The sequence below is a fragment of the Stigmatopora nigra genome, chromosome 10 (assembly GCF_051989575.1).
Source record: "Stigmatopora nigra isolate UIUO_SnigA chromosome 10, RoL_Snig_1.1, whole genome shotgun sequence".
Taxonomy (NCBI): Eukaryota; Metazoa; Chordata; class Actinopteri; order Syngnathiformes; family Syngnathidae; genus Stigmatopora; species Stigmatopora nigra.
Window position 1 is genome coordinate 4066592 of NC_135517.1, and position 13721 is coordinate 4080312.

The 13721-nt window shown below is 40.0% G+C and overlaps 3 protein-coding genes across 5 annotated transcripts; 1 reads left to right on the forward strand and 2 right to left on the reverse strand.

The window, feature by feature from the left end:
• Positions 1-62: 62 nt before the first annotated feature.
• ndufaf3 (NADH:ubiquinone oxidoreductase complex assembly factor) lies at positions 63-1671 on the reverse strand. Its single transcript, XM_077726689.1, has 5 exons — positions 1538-1671; positions 815-1010; positions 680-746; positions 514-614; positions 63-393 (listed from the first exon to the last, which is right to left on the reverse strand). Exons 1-5 carry the CDS (start codon positions 1624-1626, stop codon positions 289-291), a joined length of 558 nt encoding a protein of 185 aa, XP_077582815.1. The 5' UTR covers positions 1627-1671; the 3' UTR covers positions 63-288.
• Positions 1672-3049: 1378 nt separating this feature from the next.
• Positions 3050-8972, reverse strand: nckipsd (NCK interacting protein with SH3 domain). The gene is made up of 13 exons (XM_077727332.1): positions 8587-8972; positions 7349-7461; positions 7075-7279; positions 6840-6915; positions 6287-6765; positions 5286-5456; positions 5128-5214; positions 4860-4998; positions 4702-4782; positions 4480-4608; positions 4272-4361; positions 4022-4194; positions 3050-3609 (listed from the first exon to the last, which is right to left on the reverse strand). The coding sequence occupies exons 1-13, from the start codon at positions 8755-8757 to the stop codon at positions 3382-3384; spliced, it is 2142 nt and encodes a 713-aa protein (XP_077583458.1). The 5' UTR covers positions 8758-8972; the 3' UTR covers positions 3050-3381.
• Positions 8518-13613, forward strand: slc25a20 (solute carrier family 25 member 20). Of its 3 annotated transcripts, none has more exons than XM_077727338.1 (10): positions 8518-8751; positions 9539-9652; positions 10362-10454; positions 10522-10649; positions 10728-10818; positions 11297-11414; positions 11546-11618; positions 11705-11814; positions 12347-12471; positions 12686-13613. In XM_077727338.1, the coding sequence occupies exons 2-10, from the start codon at positions 9548-9550 to the stop codon at positions 12746-12748; spliced, it is 906 nt and encodes a 301-aa protein (XP_077583464.1). In that variant the 5' UTR covers positions 8518-8751; positions 9539-9547; the 3' UTR covers positions 12749-13613. The 3 variants fall into 3 exon arrangements, with proteins under 3 accessions (XP_077583464.1, XP_077583461.1, XP_077583462.1); XM_077727335.1 differs by lacking the exon at positions 8518-8751 and adding an exon at positions 9366-9448 and having other exon boundaries at positions 9535-9652; XM_077727336.1 differs by lacking the exon at positions 8518-8751 and adding an exon at positions 9366-9448.
• Positions 13614-13721: the final 108 nt, after the last annotated feature.

Below are 13721 nucleotides of genomic sequence, written 5' to 3' on the forward strand. Positions count from 1 at the left end.
ATAATACATTAATAATGTATTATTAACACAAAAGCAACAAAAGCAAATCATACTCATATACATTTTAAATATATAATTTACGCAAAATAGGAGATTTATTCACAAGCAAGGCATCATGAAGATGCTAGTGGTGCCTTGCAAATGTCCAAGTGACTTGACAAGTGTTTTGAATTGGCGTTATCAAGTCTCGTATTGAATGACAGCCTAGATGGGAGAAAAAAAACACTCGTACAGTTTTTCTTTGGGTATCTTGCAAACTGTGCCTTCTTTAGTCCTCAAGATCACCAACTATTTCTTGGCCTCCAGTGCTGTGCTCATGGATGGAGGGATGAGACCGGCAGCGACTATCCTGTTTTCACTTATCAAGAAGTTGAAGGTTGCACATGCATTTGGCTGCAAGACAAGACATTATATTTATTTTTAAATTATGCGGCGGTCCAGATTTTGCCCCCGTGCCGCCACTTTGACATATGTGATTTAGAGAATGTGCAGATCTCAGTGGGTGGTCATTACCGTGTCTTGCACTTCCACTGCGATGCCTTTGCTCCTAAGAAAAGCCAGAACTGACGGTTGGATGCGTTCCAGTTTGGCGCCCGTGCCGAGGACGAGAATTTCTACAAAGGTACAATAGCAAATGTGACTGGAGAACTTGTAAACTGATAACATTTCATTTTTTTACCTATTTGGGGCACAATCATATGGAAAAGTGACACGCTTTCTTGTGATATGTCTTTGAAACTCCCCACCTGCAAAGAATCGATTTCGTATAGATGAAAATATGGTGACAATGAGGACCAATGGGTTTGAAGTGTACCTTCCACTGCAGGATGGAAGGAGGAAGAACTGCGCAGGGTCCAAGGACTCTGTTGCCGTTAATGTTAAATCCTTGTGGACTGTAATTGAGGATCATGAATCCGCTTTCTGGCTCCTTCTTCATTACGGTCACTGTGGTACGATGATACATGTCATCATCGCTCGGGCTTAAACGATGTCCCCGGCATTGGAACGGACTGTAAAAAAAAAAGTGGGAGACAATCTTAACTATTTCATGCACAATCTATGGTTTTTATTTTATTTTCCTAATACTTGCAGGGCACTCAATTAACCCATTAGCTGCCCTTGGCACTGAAAAATGAGCATTTACATCAAGGTAAAGTGTATTGGAATTTTATATTTGCTTGGTCTTGGTTTAAATAAGAATAAATCAATATAAAATGTCAACGTTTTTATTTTTTTAATTACATACTTCATCCTAAAGTGAATGACGTCACAGGTTCTTAGTAGTATTAGTGAAGGTCAGTCAGTGCAAATGAATAACATAAAAAATATTTAAATGTAGCCCAAATATTTACTTCAAAGTATTATCATTCTTAGTAATCATCATCATTATTTATTTTAACCGATAAAGAATTAAACAAATAAACCTTCTATGTTACGACATTCCAACTGGTTCCCACAGAGGAAATGACACCACGTTTAGTTCCTCACTCTAGGCTTTAATTTTAACAAAAAAATGTTTAGAAACTTAGCGTTGTACCTGATAAAAGCCTGCGTTGATCTGAAGGGGAAAATGAAGGTTGGTGATGATCTTTGAAGGAGGATTTTAGCACAAGTCGCAACTGCCATGTTGACAGCCGCACAGGAGGGGGACAATAATCAGTGTGACACTACTACTCATTTCCGGTACAAGTGTGTGGCAAAATAAAAGATCACTTCACATTAAAATGATACAACTAAAAGATGGGGGCTGAACTACTACTTACTTATGTGACCACTCCTTCATGTTGACTATGCATAGTACACAGGGGGTGCTGGAGCAGATCCCAGCTGACTTCTGGCTATAAGGAGGGGGCCATAAATGAGAAAACCTCCACGTTTAAAAATAACTTTATTAGTTCCTGTCAGCATATTATTTGAGTTAAGGAACAAAACTCATTCATCTCTCCACACTGGCTGTAAAAACAAAAACAAGACAAATAAAGGGATATTTTGAACACAATGCAAGAAGTACCAGACATATTTGCTATTGAAGTAAGAGATATGTTTCCAGTCTATGTTACAAACACAAACAAAAACAGACTTGACTTGTAAACTCAGCGAACACGACTGATAGCACAGAGAGAATAAATCAAGGATATTTACGTTATAATTATTATACAGTGTCTTTGCTTAATGGTGCTTCTCAAGACAATAAAAACAGAACATCAGCCAAAGCCACAAAACAGTGTCAAATGCAGTATTTTATCGTGTAAAGTGGCAAAACTCCTCCTGCTTTTGGAGAACAAACTAAAAGTCTAGTTAGTCTGGTAAAAGCTTTTAAATGTCAAAGCAGTCAACCTGTTCATCCAGTTCCACTTAATTTAAATAAGTGACAAAGCACTTTGGGATTAAAGTGAAGTATCGTAAGTCAGTTATAATAGAATATACTCTATATCTATATTTTGTTAGGAAAATACTTTTCTGAGCGACATGCATTAACGATATATTCTTTACATGTTTTACCTGTCCGAGTGCATTTTGATTAGAAAACAGTTTATACATATTATAATCTGTTACTTTAATTGAAAAAAAATGGGCCACATTTCATGTGGCTCATTATTGCTACCAACTCCAAGATCTAGCTATTTTGGCTAATAGCGCATTATCTCACGCTTAGCTGTCTTTGCACATTTCTCACATTTAGCCTCATCCAGTCGCAGATAAAATTAAGGAGTTAGTCACATTTAGTGGGTGTTTGGACGTTTAGTCGCCGGTTAAATGGTGGCAGAGAGTTTACTGTTGAAACCAGCTCTCAAAATTATATTCATGAGAGAGAGTTTAATATGTAAGTACGGTTTAATATCAAAGTACTTTTTAATATCTAAGTACTGTTTAATATCTAAGTACTGTTGAAAACAGAAGATACTTAAATATTAAACTCTCATTAATATAATTTTGAGAGCTGGTTTCAACAGTAAATATATATTAAACAGTACTTAGATATTAAACAGTACTTAGATATTAAAGAGTACTTAGATATTAAAGAGTACTTAGATATTTAATGCTCTCTCATGAATATAATTTTGAGTGCTGGTTTCAACAGTAAACTCTCTGTCACCATTTGACCGGCGACCAAAAGACCGGGGACCAAACGTCCGGTCACGCAATTCATGCATGCTGCAGCAGTGGACAAAAAGTCCAAGGAAAAACTGGCATATGAGTGATTATGTATCTGAACAATTGAGAGTTGCGTGTTTTCCTGACTGCGTCTCTACTACAACTTGTGATATTTGCACGATGCTAACGGTAAGTCGAGAAAATAGTAGCTTACATTTGAGAAGTGGTAGGACCTACTAAAGTGATATATGTTGTTTTTATCCTGGGTGATACTGCGACATTGAGTTAGGAGTATTTACCGCCATTGATCTGTGGGAACTCCTTATAGATCTGTTGCACAATTAGCTTATCCATCTGTTTGGCTGTAGCGCTGCCTTCATCTTCTCCAGGGTCTTCCTCCTCTCTGAGAATCCTCTGTAGCGCCCCCTGTAGGTCAGAGAGCCGGTGCTGGTGTTCCAGATAATCCGTTGAGCGCACAATGGAGTGCATAAGGGACAGGTATTCCATGCGGAGCTTTGGTTGAAAATGTGGAGAAAAGACAAAAATATAATATAAAGACTTCTCTCAATTAATGCAATATAAGTATTTATATTGATTATAAAGTAGTGAATCTAATATTCATGTCAAATACACAAAACTAACACTGGGTGCTGTTGTCTTTATAGGGTTGCTGTTTTTTTAACTAAATCTGGTTTAAATAGAAAAACATAAACAATTAGCTGTCTCATATTGATACAAGCTGAACTATTTATTTTAAATTGTATTAGTTGTAATACAAAATGTACCATCACTAGTGTAAAATTAGGTTAAAAAATTTAACTGGGGTCCAAAGTTTGGGCGCTACGGCGTTTTTTGACAAAATCCCATACTTCCAAGATAGCTGTATTATCATTTAAAAAAAAAACAAAATGTCTTCCCATCTCACCTTGTCCCCAGGCGAAAGATCAGAAATCTGTCGCACTGCTATGTCGATCATCACCATCATGTCAGTGCGGTAAAAGATGTCAGCCGTCGCTCGGTCAGCAAAAACGTCCTGCAGGAACTTAAGCACGGCGTGTGGCGCGGGTGGCATGTGCTTGAACATACACACGGGGTCGTCTGTAGAGGGGGGTACGCAAGGGGTCAAGGGTCAAGTGCGATAAAAAATGGTGGAGGGGAGTATAGGATTGACGTACCGCCTCGGTTGAGGAGCAGCAGCACTTTTTCGGAGAGAAGCTTGACGTTTTTTTTCTTCAGCTCTTGCATGATGACGTTGTTGCTAGGCGCTGAGGGGCAGATTTGGGAAAAGATAAGTGCTGTAAACTGAGGAGGTATGAAAATATGTGTGTTGTATTATTTCTGTGGAATTTCTGTTAAAGTCGTAGACCAGAGGACAGTGGTCACCTGTGTGGTGGAGGTTGAAGGCCAGCAAAAGGTTGAGGAAGAGGTCAGGCAGCTGCTCTGTGGGGTCAGAGGGATGGCCGTCCTCCACCACGCCCAGCAAAAACTGGATAAAGTCACGGTTCAAGTGTTCTAAAAGAAGGCAGGAAGAAGATTAGGTCACAATGCCATGCTATCTATGCATGTATTTTGAAATAAATGTATTCAACAATCAGCAAGCCTTACCATAGTGATGATATGGCACCTGTTCTCCCATTGAGAAAATCATTGTAAGTACCAAGGCTGTGTAACACATTTTCTGGTGTTCTGAGTGGTTAGAAAATAAAACACAATATTTGACTCAACTTAATAATAGAATAGAGTGGAAACATTTGGCAACACACCTTGAGTGTCGGTTTGCAAGTCCCTGGCAAGTTCCATAGGTAGGATGGAGTTGAGGAGGGTAGATATGAGGGCCGCATCCAGACTGCACATAGCCCCAAATACTTTGAGCAAGAGCAGTCGCAAAGACACGCGAAGCTCCTGCGGTCATGTGACAAAAGTAAACCCACAGTGTATAAAACAGTATAAATGTCAACATTAATTGAAAACAAATATCGGCAATACACAAAAATGCTTGACAGTTGATTAAAGAAAATAAATGATAATTACCATCTGATAATAGGAGACAAGAGAGAGAACATTCTCACAGTCGCCGGCCTTGCACATCCTCTTACACACTTCGGGATCCGCATCAGTCTAGAAAAATAAAAAGCTTTTATTTGTGAGAACAATAATATATACAGCCCGATAAAAAGTGTCACTCTTACCAGTATTTTGAGAAGCTCCTCCAGATAGCAGGCAATGAGGGCGTGGTCTTCGTGGAGCGCCCAGCTCCGTTGTTGGGAGTCGTCTCTGCGGCGGCCCAGGTCGTCAAAAATAACTTCCAGTCGTTGCTCATCGTGACACACCTGACCCCGAGGCAGCGTGGCACCCAAATCCTGCACGCAAATCACAGGTTAGTCTCACAACGGGCCGAAAGCACTCTCTTTATAATGGAAAATTGTACACCTGAAAGCTTTTAGCAAGGATTATTTATAGACTGGACAATGGGTTATATCACACAGAGAAAGCTTCCAACAGGAAAAAACTGTTTTCAGGTAAAACAGCAGTGTATAAAAACTATTTTTTAACTATTCAAATCGTGACCGGACGTTTGGTCCTCGGACGTTTGGTCTCCGGGACGTTTCATTGACGGAAGTTTGGTCCCCGGAAGTTTGGTCCCCGGACGTTTGGTCCCCGGACGTTTGGTCCCCGGACGTTTGGTCCCCGGACGTTTGGTCCCCGGGCGTTTGGTCCCCGGGCGTTTGGTCCCCGGACGTTTGGTCCCCAGACGTTTGGGTCCCGGACATTTGGTCCCCGGATATTTTGTTGGCGGACAATTGGTCGCCGGATTCGCTCGCTCTCAAAATTATAATCATGAGAGAGTTTGTCATTGCATTGACAATGTCAGAGCATTAATATCTAAATAACTAATATCAAAATTATCAATAAATTGCGTATTATTGGCGTTGTGTTGTGGATCTGTATGATGTCGTTACATCTTGTTTTCTCGAAACCGCAAGTGACAAAAGTTTAAGCCTTGGCTGAGGTTAAAATTCTCACGTATCGGGTTTGACATAGCAGAGCTGGCAGGAAACGAGGGGATGATATGATAAATGCCCCCCGCCCCCGACCATGCCCCATTTTCTCGCCGCTAAAATCAGCTCGAGTTGTAACTCGAAACGGCCCCCGTGTTCTCACGTGCCACAATAAAAAAAACAAGTCTAACCTTGCTCTCCACCAGCGACAGGAGAACTTGCTCCAGGGCAGAGGAGGAGTGAGGCAGGGTGGTCTGCAGGTGGCCCACCACCACCCCCACGGCGACCCGCGACAGCTCGTAACTCAAGCCCGTATTCTTCCGCACCATCTCGATCAGTTCGGCGCCGATGGTCGGGGGAACCGGCTCGTTGGGGGCGGGGCTCTCGGCGACGGAGGGCGGGGCCAACGGCCATTCGCCGTCCGCCTGGTCCTCTTCGGCGGGCCGCGGGGGAGGCGGGGCCGGGCTCTTCTTGGCCGGAGCCGAGGAGTCTGCGGTCGGGGCGGCCGGTTTGACGCGGGACGGCACCGGGGGAGGCGGGGTGCTGGAGGCACTCGGCAGGCTGACGTCGGAGGACGCCACCGACTCCAAAGAGGTGCTGCTGATGGTGAGGGACGGGACGGGGGAAGGGGAAGGAGTTAGGGAAGACAATCGGGAGGGGATGTCCGGCTCTTTGGAAAGAAGGGAAAGCTCGTGTTAGGTCACAAAATAAAAGTCTCTATCGGGAGTCTTTTTGAACGCGGACCTGGACGCCGGCTGTCGCGTTTTTTCTCAGGTGGGGGCGGTGTGGTTGGAGCCGCCCGTCGAGGCTGCGGGGGCACCTGGGAGGACAAATGGAGGTTCACTAAAACAAGAGATACACCATAAGCCAGATCGACTACAAAGACTTCTCAAGCCATTAGGCAGGAGTGGGCAAATTTTTCAGCCCGGGGGCCACATTGACTTTAAAAATTTGTATTAGAAAAAGACGTTAGTGTGACCTGATAGAAGCCTGGCTCTCCATGCATGCTGTCCATGCTTCCCGATAGAGGGACCCCTCCCTGTCGTGTGGGATCTCGACTATGCCCATTGGGTAGAGAGGGAGTTTGGCTGAGAGATATTTCACTGTTGGAAGAGGGCAGGCCTTGCGGGTTTCCGGAAATGCTTCGCCGTGCCAGCGTCTCCTTTCTGTGATGGATCAACTTTCTAGAACACAAGAATCAAGAATCTAGAATGTGCGTGCCATTGTAGAAAAGTTGATGCATTTCTACTCACTGTAGGACATCTCGCTGTTCCAGATTGTATTTGCCAGCATTTTTCAAGGCAACATTGTGAATCCCTTCAATGGCTCGGTCAATGGACTGCAACACTTCATCTTGCTCTGGAGCCTGGTATACACAAGAAGAAAAACAACAACACCATTAAAGTCAGCAGAAAATAAGGAGCTATAGAAATGAAATATTCACTCCTAGTCCTTGCATCAAATTTTAAAGATAAGATGAAAATTCTTGCCTATGGCTGCACTGTTTGTGAATAAAGAGGGAAGAAAGTGGGTCAGTTATCTCATAGAAAAGCAAGCAGCCATTCAGCGACTTGTTACACATGCTCAGCAAGACTCCAAATTGGAGCTCATTGACACTCCACAGCAAATGTAGAAGCATTCATTCATTCCTGAGTGGCACAGGTCACATGCCACGACTAGTTTTCCCTGGAAGAACACATGTGGGAGGGGCCAAGTTCATACAAAACATGACATTTAGGAAAAGGGTGGTCCTCTGAGATGTACAGATGGAGGCATGAAGACATAATAGGGTTTATTCATCCACTTTTTAACTAATAATCTACCGTATTTTTATGACTATAAGGATATACAGAAATAGCACTCGTTACTGACACTGCGCCTTTAAATGTGATGCGCAATATAGTTGAGAAAATACGGTACTCATTAAGATTTTAGTTGAATATTTTATTTCAAATGTATGGGAAGTTATGATTCAAATTTAGGAGAGGTGAATTTAAAAGCGCATTTGATTATATATAATGGACAAAAAATATATTTTATTAGCTTTTAAACCTTAATCGTGTAACCCTCACAGTACATTGGCCCCTATAAGAAATTATTTATAAATAAAATATTGATACTTTGCATGTTTTTATTATTCCCGGATATATAGTAGTAATAGGTTAATAGTTAATGTTTAAATTGTGCATAAAATATAAAATATTACTATTAGGGGAGTGCTGGGTTATTATTATTTTTGCTTTAAATGGAATCAATGGCTAAAATGAATGCATTATACTTCACATAAATTAGCTTTGAGCAAAGAACCTATTGGATTTGTTTTAATACAGATGGCAAAACATTGTGATAATAACATACCACGTAAGTAAAGCTTTGAAATGAGACCCTTTGATTAAATAATCTGGATGCATCCCGAAGCCCTCACATGAATAATCCACGAACATCTGTCCATTACTCGGTAGATTTCCCCGAAGTGGTGCGTGCAGTTTACCTTGATTTTTTCAATGTACGACGAGGGGATGTAGCCGGTCTCCCCCGAATTGCACCGGGAGCCCAGCCACCAGTGTTTGTTGCTCCTCTCCAGGATTAGGAAGCTTTCTCCGGCCCCGAAGTGAAGCGAGTTGGGCTCCGCCGATCGGAAGGCGTACAGAGACCGGTACATACTGATCGTCGACACTCGGAATCCGAACAGGAAAGGAACCCTTAGTGGGGTGATAAATTGTGGTTTAGAGGCAATAAGTGACCTTATTGTGTTGTTTTTAAAGAGGCTACGGGAAAAAGCATGGCCCCGGCGAGCCCCTGTGGTCTCGTATATGTACTATTTACAATGCAGCTCAGATCCGATCACTTGACTAGGTGAAGTGACCATTCCGAGTCGCTAGGGGCGCGCTTGAGAACTGACACGCCTCTAGTCGTACTAATCAAAAGCAGAGCTAGTCGTCTTTTCATTGTTTGTATTTGAGGAATTGAATTCAATGATTTTAATGTCATTATACAAGTATTATGAGATTAAAATTAACAATAAAAACAAACTGACAAATTAATAATCAATTAGTAGTACATACATAAGTAATCAATATAATGAATAAGTATAGTAGTCAACATATTACAAAAAGTAGTAGTCGGCATAGATAAGTAGTATTTTTAATTTAGACTAACTACTTAAAATAAATATTAAGATTTTTTTGGGAGTAATTGTTAGGGCTAAGTGCGATGTCAGGTGAACCCGGACGGGAAATTTGACGTACGTGCCCCCAACGTGTGTTACAGTCAAATCAGTCCGTGTCCATATGTGGGTGAAAGGTCCGGCCGTTGGACAGTAACTCATTTCAGATCATTCCTCTCGTACCCAGGTAGATCAATTTACGGAATGTTATTGTTTTTGTATACTTACCCTCACGTTCCATTATTTTTGTGTTTGTGTGTGTATTTCTCCAAGGCAGAAAGTCACAATGTCAAAACAGCCGCAGCCTATCAGCCCATTGAAGAACTTCTTCGCTGGAGGTTTCGGTGGCGTCTGCCTGGTCTTTGCTGGTCACCCACTCGACACTATAAAAGTAAATTATGTCGGCATGCGGCAAAACATTCACCCAATGGTTCCCAATTAAATCAGCTTCATGCATAACCCTTTAATTGACCTGCATATGTGCATGGTGATTTAAAAAAAATAGCAGTGTATTGCAGTACTGCATACTACAGTGCAGTACTTTGACCCAGATTCACGTGCACCTTTTACTGTGTCTCAGTCTTTGAGGCCTAAAACTAATAGACATTATGCCTCATTGCCTATCTATTTTTTAAGTTCATTAAAATGTAAAATTTCACACAGAAACTCATAAGCATGACTAGGACTCAGCACTGAAGAAAAAACAAGTTAAATAGGGTAATACTACTAATACTACTACAAATTTAATAATATATATTTTATTGTAACAGGATTTTTTGGGGACAAACCTGTTTGTTCCTTTTACACAAGACAATATGAATCCATAAATACATAAATTTTTGGCAGGCGCATACCAGTCACCTATTGAGATACGAATATATTACAATACAGATATATATTTCCACTCCTTACATTAAAAGTAGATATTGTTTTCCTTATGTATACTTATGACTAATAAGTATGTTTTTCTAGTGTTGCACCAACTATGCAGTTGCTATATTTATCATTGTCTCTCAAATTGGGCGTCTACTAGTGATGTTTACAGTATTTGTAAAGGTAGACGGTACTGTGTCTTAGTTGGAAATACTTCCTTCCCCTAGGTGCGTCTACAGACTCAACCAAAGGCCAAACCAGGAGAAACCCTCCAATATGCCGGAACCATTGATTGTTTCAAAAAGACCTTAGCTAAAGAGGTGAGCAGTTGTGCAGCTAAATGTTGACAATGAACGCCATTTGACAACCTCATGTCTCTCTTTGCAGGGAGTAAAAGGTCTGTATAAAGGCATGGCAGCCCCAATCATTGGCGTCACACCCATGTTTGCCGTATGTTTCTTCGGCTTTGGTATGGGCAAGAAACTGCAGCAGAAAAGCCCTGATGATATCCTAACGTAGGTCACTGCTCTGCGTCAGTGGTGTTTTGGTCGTTTTCTCCACTAGGGGCGTGATTTTTGCCTCCTGTCTTTTAGGTATCCACAGCTGTTTGCTGCTGGGATGTTGTCCGGTATCTTCACCACAGCTATCATGACTCCTGGCGAGCGCATTAAATGTCTACTGCAGGTTAGTTGGCCTCTTCTTAACTACTGTGAGTGCTCACTAATTGTGAAGGGTGGGCTGTACCATTTTAGATATTTAGATTTTTTTTTTTTATAAATGGATTAAAATCCCTGAATATTCCGTTTTTTTATAGATCTAAAACAATGTTTATTTTAGCTTTTTTATATATTTTTTTTAGATTTTACAAAATGATTTTTGAACTAAAAACAGAAAAAAATGATTAAAAATGATAATTATTGATTTAAAAGGGGGAAAATCAGGAAAATTTAATATACATCTATATCTATTATTTTAATTTGATACTAAAACAGAAAGTCGGCACTCATGATTTACTTTCCCGGGCCACACACTATAATGCGGCGGGCCAGATTTGGCCCCCCGGGCCGCCACTTTGACACCTATGGTCTAAAAAAAACTGACTTCACTTCATTCAATAAAAGTCTCCTTAAGCCCGTTCTGAAAAGTGTGACAATGTGTGTAGGTCCAGGCTTCATCTGGAAAAGTGAAGTACAACGGGCCAATGGATTGTGTCAAGCAGCTGTATAAAGAATCCGGCATTAGAGGAATCTACAAAGGCACCGCGTTGACTCTCATGAGAGGTTCGGCTTTATTTTGCTTTGCAATGACTGTACAATTGGCCTTTAAATATTGTTCTGGGTTATTTTTATTTTATTTATATTTTCTCCAATGATGAGTTATGTTTTAATCGAGACGTCACTGTGTGATTCAGACGTTCCTGCGAGCGGCATGTACTTCATGTCGTACGAGTGGTTGAAGAATGTCCTCACGCCGCCGGGAAGGAGGCAAGAATTCCACAATGATTGACTTTCATTTCTTTGTCAAGGCGGAAAAATCAAGCTCTATTCTCTTCCTCTCTCTCTCTCTCTAGTCATAATGAACTCAGTGTTCCCAGCGTGCTTTTTGCAGGAGGGATGGCAGGAATATTTAACTGGGCCGTGGCAATTCCCGCCGATGTGCTCAAGTCTCGCTTTCAAACAGGTGCTTACAATCTCACAATTTTTTTGTCTACTAATGGTCAATTTACACTGGAAATATTAGGTTTAAAAAAATAAGTTGATTAATACAATCAGAAATTATGTCATTTATTTATTATTTATTTATTTTTAACTATTATTCATTAGTATTTATTATGATATATATTTTAATTTTTATATTATTTATTATTTATTTATTTTTATTTATTAAATTGTTTATTTACCAATAAATTTCCCAAATATGGGATGAAAAAGTTCTAACCTAACCTTGATTTAGGTCACGGGTATTTACAGTATATTGCATTTACCTGAGCAAAAAAATCTGATTGAATCCTTTGGTTTTTAAATACATACGACTATTATACTTACTAAAAAAACAAAAAATATTAAATTATTGGCCCGCAACATATTAGGAATATATCATTTGAAGGGATATTATGTTGGTACCTGCATCATAAGATTTTGTTCAGAAAGAAGAACTAAGACAAAAAAAAAGTATACTCACCCCCTGATATAGCTTTTGTACATCATTGCAGCTCCCGAGGGAAAGTATCCCAATGGCTTCCGGGATGTTCTGCGCGAGCTGATCCGAGAGGAGGGCATCGGTTCCTTATACAAAGGTTTCACCGCTGTCATGCTTCGAGCCTTCCCTGCAAATGCTGTGAGTTCATATTTCAATATTTAATATTATTCAGAGTATACCAGGAATGCATTAAAATGAAAATACTTGGCCGAAACCCAAATAAGAAAATTGGAGTCCACAGTTGAAAGCATACTTATCATAAACATGTTTATCAAGAACATTGTGTATTTAAATAAGAATTTAAGTCATTCAAAACTACAGTGCAAGTTTTTTTTTCCATTTGTGTTTTCAGGCTTGCTTCTTGGGATTCGAACTCGCAATGAAATTCCTGAATTGGATGGCACCAAACCTGTGATGAAAGTGACGCTGCATTCATTATGACACACACATACAAACTTGAACTGTATGGTTTAATGGACTATATGATGATTTTAACAAATTATCAATTCACTATGTGATTTTTGCCTGGGAATTTGTGCATTGGGGCATATATGGTATTTCTTCAAATAGTGGTCTTCACACAAAATATATAAATAAATGGATTTCAGCTCGAATAAAGGGGTGTGCAAACTTTTCTCCAAGGGCCCCATTCATAAAAATAAAAACCTAAAATTGTTCTGTTTATTTGTTAAATAGAGGATCTGAATCAGGTTAAAAAAATCATGTATTAAAATGTAGTAATACTTTTTTTAAGTATTATTAGTAAATTATGGCTTCAATGCTATCTTTTGTTGGATGGGATATTTATAATGTCAGTTTATGAGTTAATGGATTTTTAAATGTTTATGAAATTTAACAACAACAAAAATAATTAATAGCGGAAAAAATTGCAGAGTCGTGAATTTGCGATAAATGAAGACATGATAACTTTGCAGAAAATAGAACAAATGTTCCAGTGACAGAAAATAAATAACTGTGTGGCCACTAAATGAAGAAATACTGAACTTGAATGTTTTGACTCCGTTTAGTTTTTAAATGTTTGTTAACTTTGCAGAATCTTTTATGAGAGGCAGTCATTTAGTCAACTAGATATTTTGTGCCTTTAAATCTCTCTGCCTTATGTGAACACATCAGGGAAAAGGTAGATTTCTTTTTTGTACTGTCTCTCTCAGCAATACACAGTATATGTACTCAGAAAGTACTCTCAATGGGGTTTAAACCTGTTTCATGGATGTTTCCGGGGAGAAATGTGCAAATAAAAATAAAAATGTTGCTATGGACTTTAGTGTGGTGATTCAATGGTTCTTTGTAGTGTGAGAAATAACCCTGCCGTCCTTTCTCTACCCATTGGCTCGTCCCCCGGACAGCCGTTCATTAGACTTAATAGG

What these genes read in the sequence shown, in the direction of transcription:
- ndufaf3 (XM_077726689.1), bottom strand. Translation starts at nt 1,626, where the DNA reads ATGGCAGTTGCGACTTGTGCTAAAATCCTCCTTCAAAGATCATCACCA. An exon ending in TCAACGCAGGCTTTTATCAG is followed by an intron (nt 1,011 to 1,537) that starts GTACAACGCTAA and finishes TTTTTTTTACAG; the next exon opens with TCCGTTCCAATGCCGGGGAC. An exon ending in TATGATTGTGCCCCAAATAG is followed by an intron (nt 615 to 679) that starts GTAAAAAAATGA and finishes GTACCTTTGTAG; the next exon opens with AAATTCTCGTCCTCGGCACG.
- nckipsd (XM_077727332.1), bottom strand. Translation starts at nt 8,757, where the DNA reads ATGTACCGGTCTCTGTACGCCTTCCGATCGGCGGAGCCCAACTCGCTT. An exon ending in ACGCGACAGCCGGCGTCCAG is followed by an intron (nt 6,766 to 6,839) that starts GTCCGCGTTCAA and finishes TTCTTTCCAAAG; the next exon opens with AGCCGGACATCCCCTCCCGA. An exon ending in CTTCAACCTCCACCACACAG is followed by an intron (nt 4,362 to 4,479) that starts GTGACCACTGTC and finishes TCTGCCCCTCAG; the next exon opens with CGCCTAGCAACAACGTCATC.
- slc25a20 (XM_077727338.1), top strand. Translation starts at nt 9,548, where the DNA reads ATGTCAAAACAGCCGCAGCCTATCAGCCCATTGAAGAACTTCTTCGCT. An exon ending in AAAAGACCTTAGCTAAAGAG is followed by an intron (nt 10,455 to 10,521) that starts GTGAGCAGTTGT and finishes CTCTCTTTGCAG; the next exon opens with GGAGTAAAAGGTCTGTATAA. An exon ending in CTCACGCCGCCGGGAAGGAG is followed by an intron (nt 11,619 to 11,704) that starts GCAAGAATTCCA and finishes CTCTCTCTCTAG; the next exon opens with TCATAATGAACTCAGTGTTC.